This window comes from Thermobia domestica, chromosome 10 (genome assembly GCF_964235325.1).
Source record: "Thermobia domestica chromosome 10, izTheDome1.hap1.1, whole genome shotgun sequence".
NCBI classification, from domain to species: Eukaryota; Metazoa; Arthropoda; class Insecta; order Zygentoma; family Lepismatidae; genus Thermobia; species Thermobia domestica.
The window spans coordinates 215,576,160-215,586,300 of NC_137463.1; the positions used below are offsets into that span (position 1 = coordinate 215,576,160).

A 10,141-nucleotide genomic window follows, 5' to 3' on the forward strand; every position below is an offset into this window, starting at 1 on the left:
TTGAATTGTATAGCATAATTGCATGTTCTTTGAGTTTAATATCTGATTATATTAATTTAGTATGGGTCATCCATTTTCGTTACATACATGTATATATATATCCTTTGTATAATGGAACTCGTATCATAATAATAATAATTATAAAAACTGTAAAAAAAATATTTTTACATGTGTACTGTACATAATTGAGGTCATTTGTGTCATCCCTCGCTGTAGTGTTTTAATAGGTATAATGTAGTTATATGAAATCATGTTGTATTGGCTTTGTTAATCTTTGTATATCCTTATAGACAAAGCTTAGTTTGTAAATATGTAGGAACAAATCGTACAACTAGGGAATTCCTTGTATTATACGTATATAACCAGTTGTAGAGCCATGTAGTAATTTCTCAAATTTGTGATTCACTCACAATCTAGATTTTATATCTAAAAATTGTCGTAGATAGTAAGTGTATATTATAACCGTACCCGATATTAATCTTGTAAAATTGCTATATTGGTACTATATGATTGAAGTCATTTTTAATATATATAGTTGTCATTTGAGGTAGTCACTAATGATAAATTTTATTGTATATGTGTTTTGTAATTGATGGGTCCAACTACATATATATATATACATATAGTTTAAATTTTAGTTGATATTGATAATATGTGTATCGTAGTGTGATATTACGAGTTTACTCTGACCTTTTATACATCTTTTACCTAGTATAAATTTGTATATATACTTTAGTTTAGACAAGTGTTTTAAAGTTATTCCTATCATCATATCTATCTATGTATTAGTTACGTAAGTGTTTTACTCGAAGTTGTAATCATGATCCTAATCTTATGTAACCTTGTATTTAGCAGTGTTGCAAACCCCTTTCAACAATTTCTTACTATTTTTACCTTATTGATTATTTCAAGGTAGTGTTGCCATTCGAAACTACTTTTTATAAGATAAACACTTCCCTCACTTGAAAGCAACATAGACAAACTTTATGAAACTTTCGTATGTCGTTAGCTCCAATAGGCTTCTACATGTAACTATTCGCGGAAATATTTATGTAGAATCAATGAAATCTTTAAGATCTATGAAGAGAGAGAGAAGACAGACTCTGCTCTTATCTGCTGTCAATCGGCATTCCATCGGTTTCTTTATCTCCGGGGACAACCCAAAGTTCGAGCACGTCACCTAGCGGGAAGCAGAGAATGAAAGAAACCTACCTGGTTAGCTTCCTATCTGCTGTTCTGCGTTGTTGCAAAATGTAGTGCCATATATTGGTATTAAACAGCTTTTAAATGGAAGAAAATTATTTAATTAGCGCGCTTTAATATTACCCTAGCAAGAAAAAGTAAAAGTGAACAATATTAATACTAACAAACATTTGGACGAATTTTGAAATGTATAAAATAAATAGTTTTCATAATATTTTGGAAAGAAATATTCCATGTTATTATATAGGGAAATCCCAACGCATTCCGAGTGTTGGACACAGCCTTAAACTGAAAGACTCAATGTAATTCAATTTTCATTTTAATATCGGTTTGCGTTAGCATAAAGTTAAATTTGAGTTTCTCATGGGAAAATAAACGTATTTTATAGAAACGAACTGCGTCTTCCTACAGTGGCGGATCTAGTGGAAGGGCACTGGAAACAACCGGCCACCCCAAAAGGTACCTTGTTTTCTTGGTTATGCGCTACACAGAGCCATATATTGCCCTTCTAACTAATACTAGTTTAAATTTGTTACCTAGAAATGAAACAAATGTTGACGTGGTTGAAAGATTATAAACTGACATTACGGCTATCATTTTGTACGCTATGCACGGTAGTTGATATAACATTCACGTGCTAGCTACTCAAAGTACACACATTACAATTGTAATAATATATCATATGTAAAAACTACGAAAAGTACAATAAAAAATTAGCCTATATTACTTGTTGAAAATTTATATAATTCTTTATGATATAAAATAGTCCGTTCTTTATAATCATCGCTCAAGAAGCAATCCACCGTCTTCTGCATCCGGTAATGTCCATACACGGCAGAATTATATATTAATTGATGAGAGATGTTGTAGAAAATTAAAACCTCGGTCTTAGCATGTCTAAATTCTTTCTCTAAAAGCTGGAAACGGGACAAAAAATACACTAGATTCTCAAAATAGTACTAAAGAGTTACTTTTTATTGTCGTAAGTACTAGATCCAGAAGTGGAAACAATTTTAACAACAAATTTCGGGGATTCAAGATGAAACGATGCAAACCTGTTGAATGACACCACTGTGTGTAACTGATTTACATTTTTTCCCTTTCTTTTGACAAACATTTCCTCGTTACATTCTCTGTTGGATTCTATTGTTCTTTAAAATTTACTGAATAGCTCAACAGTGGAAGTATACACTGTAAAAAAATGAGGTGTTGAAACAACACAAAATGACTACCACTTTAGCGTGTTACTTGTGTGTTAATTCAGCACCAAGCCTTTTTTTTTTTAATGCTAGCACGAGGCTAGCTACCTCTGACAGGGCTATACCCTATTTCAGGAGAAGATTTGATGGAAAAGTAGGATTACGGTAATGGTGACTGGTCTAAGTGAAGGTAATTTATTTATTTATTTATTTATTTATTTACTTTACTAACTTTATTATAGCATTGTGTAAGCCATTATGATCTTTGCGATCATAATCATTAGGATGTGAGGAGGAAAATTATACATAGATACAACTAAGACATATAAATTACATAGTACAAAATGATAAAACAAAAATATGAATGATAGATAACAAATATATATCGGTTGTTGCAAAATAAGTGTTACAACTCTTGGGGGGTAACTCCTGCCACTGAGACAAGAAAAAAGATTCTCTTGAACTTTCGGCTATCGGACATAGTTTCGGATCTACAAGGTGCCAAAAGCGTGGGAAAATGATTTTCGGACAACAATAGTTCAGAAATTGTCCAACGTAAAGAGGGCGGGTAAAAAATTCACTGAAGAAGTCATACCTTCTGTATTGAATTTTACATGTTTCATAATCCTCCCATGCACGCGCAAGGGATTCCCCAAATGAACGTAGGGAGTCCCGGATAATCTGCCAAATGAGAATTGGTCTAAATGGATATGAATTGATAGGGTTTCTACCAAGTAACAATAATTCGTTTGTATTAAGTCGATTTGTCTAATCGCCAGGTAGGGATGCTGGCCAACAGTGGCGTTGTGAGTATTAAGTGTAGCGAATTTGTACTCAAATGCTATACAAAAACATCTAGAGTTTCGGTAGAGCACAACAGATGAAGCAGGGTGATTCACATGTGTGGAAAAACTTAACGAAAAATGCCAAGAAATGCACTCATACTCAGTAAACGGGAGTTCAAGGCGTCGGAAATGTAAGGAATAGCGTCAAAAACATGGAAGTCATTGTCAATTCACCAACAATATTCCCTCAAATCGATGCAATATGATCTGCATGGTTGCATATCAATAGGGATGCAACAACTGAGGTTAAGTTGATATTACGCAAGGGGACTCACTAAGAAACTGAATAAACTAAATAAATGTCACTAGTGGGATCGCATGATCAATATTGAAATGTGACCAATGTGTGTGTTGATATCGACATAAAGCTAATGGATAAATTTCAACATGTCCCACTACTGCTGGGACACCGTCCCACGTATGAAAAATAGGAAAATAACTACTCGGGTCTTGAATCTGAGGCCGTGGGCTCCCAGTAGGATTGGAAACTGCGACCACGTGAGCGAAAGCGATCGCTCTTGCCCTGACGCTTCGAAGGAGTCTCACTTTCTCTGTATTCATTTCTTCGAGGAATACCCACTTTGTTTGGCAAGTGCTCTTGTACAGCCTCCCGATATACTTATGTGTTTCATTTTGTTACTCCTACTGCACACTTTAAACAATCAGAGCTTTAAGACTGTTTGTGGACTGTATTATTTTGAACACAAAGTTCGTTGCACAATATACTATTTATTATATTGTAAACACACAACTAAATACAATAGTTGCTATGCATAACCAACTACACACTATGCAGTCAAACACGCCACGTTGACACTTATAAAAAAAACTATCAATCATCCAGCGTTGCCTGATACAAAACAAAAGAATAATGAAATGCGGCCGAACATACCGCCCACCTTGAAATATCATTTCAACACTACATATTATTCTACACATTACTCTACAATACACATTCTACATATTATTCTTCATTAAATGGAAGAGGAGAAATTTTTACAATTGGTCGTTTGAAGACACCTTTGCTAGTTTTAATAGTAACAGTTCTAACAATATTATCTACACCAGGATGAACAGCAACTACTCTTGCTAAATTCCAATGTTGAGGAGATGTCTTATCTTCCTTCACTAATACTAAATCATTGACCTTGATATTAGCATGTTTACACCACCACTTTGGCCTTTGTTGCAGCCGAGACAAATATTCTCTTTCCCAACGGTTCCAAAAATGTTGGACCAATCTTTGAGTTAATTGCCAGCGTGACAAATGATTGATTTTTAATTCACACAATTTGGTTCAGGTATTGCTACTAGTGCATCGTGAATTAAGAAATGACCAGGAGTTAATACCTGATAGTCATTAGGATCAGAAGATAGAGCAGTTAATGGTCTAGAATTTAAACATGCTTCAATCTGACACAAAACTGTATACATTTCTTCAATTGTGAGTACAGTGTTACCAACTACACGTCTCAAGTGGTACTTGACAGACTTTACACCAGCTTCCCATATACCTCCAAAGTGAGGTTAGGATGGTGGATTAAAATGCCAATTTATAGATTGCATACTGAGGTAATTACATACAGACTCTTTTGAATCACCATTCGTTACAAGTTTCAGTAAAGATTTTAATTCTCTGTTTGCACCTATGAAATTTGAACCACAATCACTGTAAATATCAGTAGGTTTTCCCTTCTAGCTATAAAACGTTTCAAAGCTGCAATAAATGACTCTGTTGAAGCATCACTTACCAATTCTAAATGGATTGCTTTGACACTAAAACAAATGAAGAGTGCTACGTAACCTTTGAACAATTTTGAATTTCGACTTTTCATATCTTTTAACAATAGTGGACCAGCATAATCTAAACCGCAATGCAAAAATGGACAAGTTGGTGTTACTCTACCAACAGGAAGTTGACCCATTAACTGAGAGGCTGTTACACTTTTTACAATTTTCCTTACAAAGTCACGACCACCAATAATCCAAAACTTTTGTTGCAAAACAGATAAAAGTAACTGTGAACCTGCATGAAGATGCTTTATGTGTTCAGATTTTACAAGAAGTTCTGTAATTCTAGCATGTTTTGGAAGTAAGATGGGATATTTGAAATCATATGTTACACTAGCATTTTGCAAGCGACCTCCAACTCTCATGACATCATTTTCATCAAGAAATGGATTTAAACTCAATAGTTTGCTATTATAAGGCAGAGGTTTTTTCATACGTAAGTACTTTACCTCAAGTGGATATTCAGATTCTTGAGCTTGTTTTATCCAATGCATTAATGCATTTGACAACTCCTTTGTAGTTAATGGTCCACTACATTTTAACTCCTGTTTACTTTTACTATTCCTAATAAATCTTTTACACCAAGCAGTAACACGAACTAACCTAGATAATGATGAAAATTTATCTACTATTGTACAGTCAACCTTAATGTGCATGTTAACAGTTAAAGACGTTTGCTCACATTGAACAGAATCTAGATTTTTGCAATTAATATTTACGATAGGTAACTCTGATTCCATCAACCACTTTGGCCCATTCCACCATAGTGAATAAGACTCTAATTGTGACGGGTTCAAACCACGAGAACTACAATCAGCTGGGTTGTCTTTGCTCAATGTGTGCGCCCATTTAATAAAAATCGATTGCTGAATCTCAGATACTCGGTTAGCCACAAATGTTTTCCATTTACTCGGACATGAAGAAAGCCATGCTAACACAATAGTAGAATCTGTGTAACAGACAACCTGTTCAAACTTGATTAACATTGCCTTAATGACCGTATTGACTAATCTACATAACAATCTAATCTACTGCAGCACACATTTCTAACCTAGGTATTGATATTTGCTTTATAAGGGCAACTTTGGTCTTTGCAGCAATCAGGTATACTTGTACATTTCCAGATGTATCTATACAACGTACATATGCTACTGCAGCATACGCCTCTTCACTAGCATCTGAGAACCCAATTAGATCATATTTCACAATATTTTTAGAAGAAATGCACCTTTTGATCTTAATCTGTCTCAACAATGGCAATTCTTGACAATATACTTCCCACGAGCGAGCAATATCATACGGAAGTACGTCATCCCATTCAATTTTTAATTTCCATAATGATTGTAGCAACAATTTTGCAACAATGGATACTGGAGATAACCAACCAAGCGGATCATAGAATTTTGCAATATCAGATAGTAACATTCGTTTTGTCATTACTGACTTAAAAGTGGGAACAACAATAGAAAATGAAAATGAATCACTTGATGGATTCCACTGTATACCTAAAGCTTTTACATTCTCATCTTCATTTAAACAAATTAACGATTGAGTTTCTCTTAAGTGAGAAGGTATACTATTTAGCACATTCATGTCGTTAGTAGACCATTTTCTTAATTCGAAACCACCTTTGTGTAATAATGCTGTTAATTCTGAGTACAATACCATTGCCTCACTACTATCAGCTGCACCTGAAACTAAATTATCAACAAAGAAATCATTCATGACTAATTCTGCGGCTCTGGGATAACAATGACCTTCATCTACAGCTAACTGTTGCAAACACTTTACAGCCAGATATGGAGCCGAACTGGTTCCATAAGTAACAGTTAATCTAAAATCACTAATAAGTTGGTCAACTGTTTCTCTCCACACTATTCTCTGGTAATCAGAATCAGTTTGATCTACCTTAACTTGCCTGTACATTTTTGCTATATCAGCACATATTGCAATTGGATGAGTTCTGAACCTTAATATTAATGGGATAATATCATCTTGTAATTTTGGACCTACCATTAAGTTGTCATTGAGAGATACTCCACTGCTAGTTTTAGCACTACCATCAAATACAACCCGCAATTTAGTGGTAGAACTACTTTCATTTAAGACACAATGATGCGGCAAATAATAAGATTCAGGTACAAGCTTATCAAGTTTTACATCAGGAATTTTTTCCATGTGACCTAAGTCTAAGTACTCCTTCATGAAATCACAATATTGTTTACATAAATCAGGATCTTTCTGTAACTTACGTTCCATCTGGCATAATCGCTTTACTGCTGTGTCCCGTGATACACCTAGAGGCTCAACATTTTCTTTAAAAGGCCATTTTACAATATATTTGCCATCAACATCACGTTTGTAAGTTTCAGCAAAATACTGCTCACATATTTGCTCTTCAACGGATAAATGTTGAACAGTTGGCAACTCCTCTACTTCCCAGAATCTTTGCAATGTTTTATTGAGATCAGCAGAAACAAAATATGACTGAACACTTGATGTGTTATTCGTTAAGTTAATCTGACCACACAATACCCAACCTAACACCGTTTCAATGGCAGACGGAGCTCCATTCGTACCTACGTGTCTCCCACTGAGCAACAATAATGGGAAAACATCAGCACCTAACAACACATCAATAGGACCGCTTTTATTAAACTGTCGATCTGCTAAGTTTACTTGTTTCACAATTTCCCAATTACCTATATTTTGAATAGTTACTCTGGGTAAGTTACTTGTGATTCTTGGGACTACTATTGCTTTAGTATGAATATTATTATTACTGTACAATGACTGAAAACAGAAATCAACTATTGCATGAGAATTTAAAACGTTAGAACCAGTAACACCTGATATACTCATGTTTATTTTCTCTTTGTTTATGCGTAATTTCTGGACGCAACGTTCAGTTATAAACGACAATTCACTACCACAATCGATAAGAGCACGAAACTGTATCAACTTATTTGCATTATCTTTGATATTTATGACAGCGGTGGACAACAACACCTGATGAATTAGTTTTTGATTTATAGAATGAGAACAATTTACATGATCTACTTTATCCTTTCCTTCAAAATGCAATAAAGTATGATGCTTTTTGTTGCAAGAGTGGCAACCCTCTTCACATTACACTTATTTACGGAACAATTTAAGGTCAAACAATTGAAACAAAGCGAATTCTTTTTCACAAAACTATGCCTATCATTCACTGACATATTTATGAACTCTTGACACTTATATAGCTTGTGGTTATTTTTACACATGGTACACGACACAATTGGACTTGAATGATGCACTAACGTGTTGCCTTTTTTGTTTGTTTTTAAAGCAGACGTGTCTGCCGGTGACCTTGCACTCACTGCAGCTAACGCTTTGGCACGTTGTAATATTAACTCTTTCAGCTGGTCGAAAGTTGGTTGTTCGTTTTTCTTCAATGAAAGCTCCCATTGTTTTCTGGTGTTCTTATCTAGCTTCTCACCCACATGGTAAATTAAAATCACATCCCAATGTTCCACTGGAAGGCCCAAGGATTTAAGTTCACACACACACTGAACACTATTGTCAACCGATCTTCGTAGCTCACATGATGACTCATTCTTCATAGCTGGTTGAGTAATGAACTTGCTCAAAATAGGATTTGTTAGCTCTCTCACATCTTCATATCTTGATTTAAGTAACTCCCATGCTACTTTATAGTTATCATCAGATATAGAAATAGACTGCAACAATACAGCAGGCTCTCCTGATACAGCTGTCTTCAAATACTGCAACTTTTGAGCATTTCCTAACCGATTGTTATTATGAACAGTAGCAAGAAATAAGTCACGAAACGATAGCCAATCCTGCACTCGACCACAAAATGTAGGAAGTTCTAAGTCTGGCAACTTCACATCTCTGCACTGTTTATTAGATGTATTTACCTGCTCAGTATTAGGTGACTGCATATTGTACAAAATTTCTAAGGCAGAGTCCAACTTATTTTGCACTTCATTAAATTCTCCGTCATATGTTGCAAACTCACTTTCGCCACCCACAGAAATGAACTTTGTAATGAGTTCTGTGCAATCGCCATGTAATTGCGTAGCACGTTCAGTGTACAGCTTGATATTGAAGTTAGGCCTGTCTTTATTCTCGTTCACTTTATGTGTCAACCTTGTTATTTCACGTTTCAGGACAGTTTTCTTACCTATGAGCTCTTCCATTGTTATAATTCTGCTCCACTTTGACAATGCACTACAAAATGAAGATACTGCGCCACAAGTTCGCAAACCACGCACATGCACAACTGGAACAAAATCCGGTCGGTAAGGACCAATTTAATGTTTGTGGACTGTATTATTTTGAACACAAAGTTCGTTGCACAATATACTATTTATTATATCGTAAACACACAACTAAATACCGTCAAATGGGGTGAATAGAAACACATTTTTGGGTATATGAGTATATAGGTCTGGTGATGTTAAAGATTTCGGTATCAGATTATTCCAAACAAAAGGTCTTAATATGCTAATGAAGTTCAGTAAACAAAACATTAATTTATCAATTCCACTTTTCTTCACCTTGATTTTTCTTAATGTTTCTATTCATCCCATGGGTAGGGGTGAATAGAAACAATGACTTTATTTCCATTGTTGTTTCTTTTATACTATTGGAAAGGTTAAAAGAAACAGCGTATTTGTTGAAACGAACTATTTATTTAATACCTGCAAGATATAAGTTCAATAAGACCAGTATTATATAAGTTACAAACTTATAAAACAATACAATGCACAATATAGGTACAAACGACCATACAGTTTTGATGATATTTGAATAAGATTTAAACCACTGAAATCACCAGGGAAACTTATCATGAGTTGAGTTGATTTTGAGGTTATCGTCCCGTTCGGCAGCGAGGCTATATGAGACGTGGACCTACTGATTAACGTGGAATCAGAACCACATGAGCTTCCGCCGGGAATCGAACCCGGGTCTCCTACGCCAAAGGTGCGTACGCTAACCGCCTAGCCACGAAGGAGCCCGAAACTAATCATATATTTAAAGCGTGTTGACGAACTCCTAATAAAACCCAACAGTTTCGTAACAATACCCTCAGGT

At 35.1% G+C, this 10,141-nt stretch overlaps 2 protein-coding genes across 2 annotated transcripts; both read right to left on the reverse strand.

Moving 5' to 3' along the window:
• Nucleotides 1-4,893: 4,893 nt before the first annotated feature.
• LOC145661773 (uncharacterized) lies at nt 4,894-6,024 on the reverse strand. The gene has a single exon (XM_081727108.1). The coding sequence runs from the start codon at nt 6,022-6,024 to the stop codon at nt 4,894-4,896; it is 1,131 nt and encodes a 376-aa protein (XP_081583234.1).
• A 37-nt stretch (nt 6,025-6,061) lies between these two features.
• On the reverse strand, nt 6,062-7,900 carry LOC145661774 (uncharacterized). The gene has a single exon (XM_081727109.1). It carries the CDS (start codon nt 7,898-7,900, stop codon nt 6,062-6,064), a length of 1,839 nt encoding a protein of 612 aa, XP_081583235.1.
• Between the last annotated feature and the right edge of the window lie 2,241 nt (nt 7,901-10,141).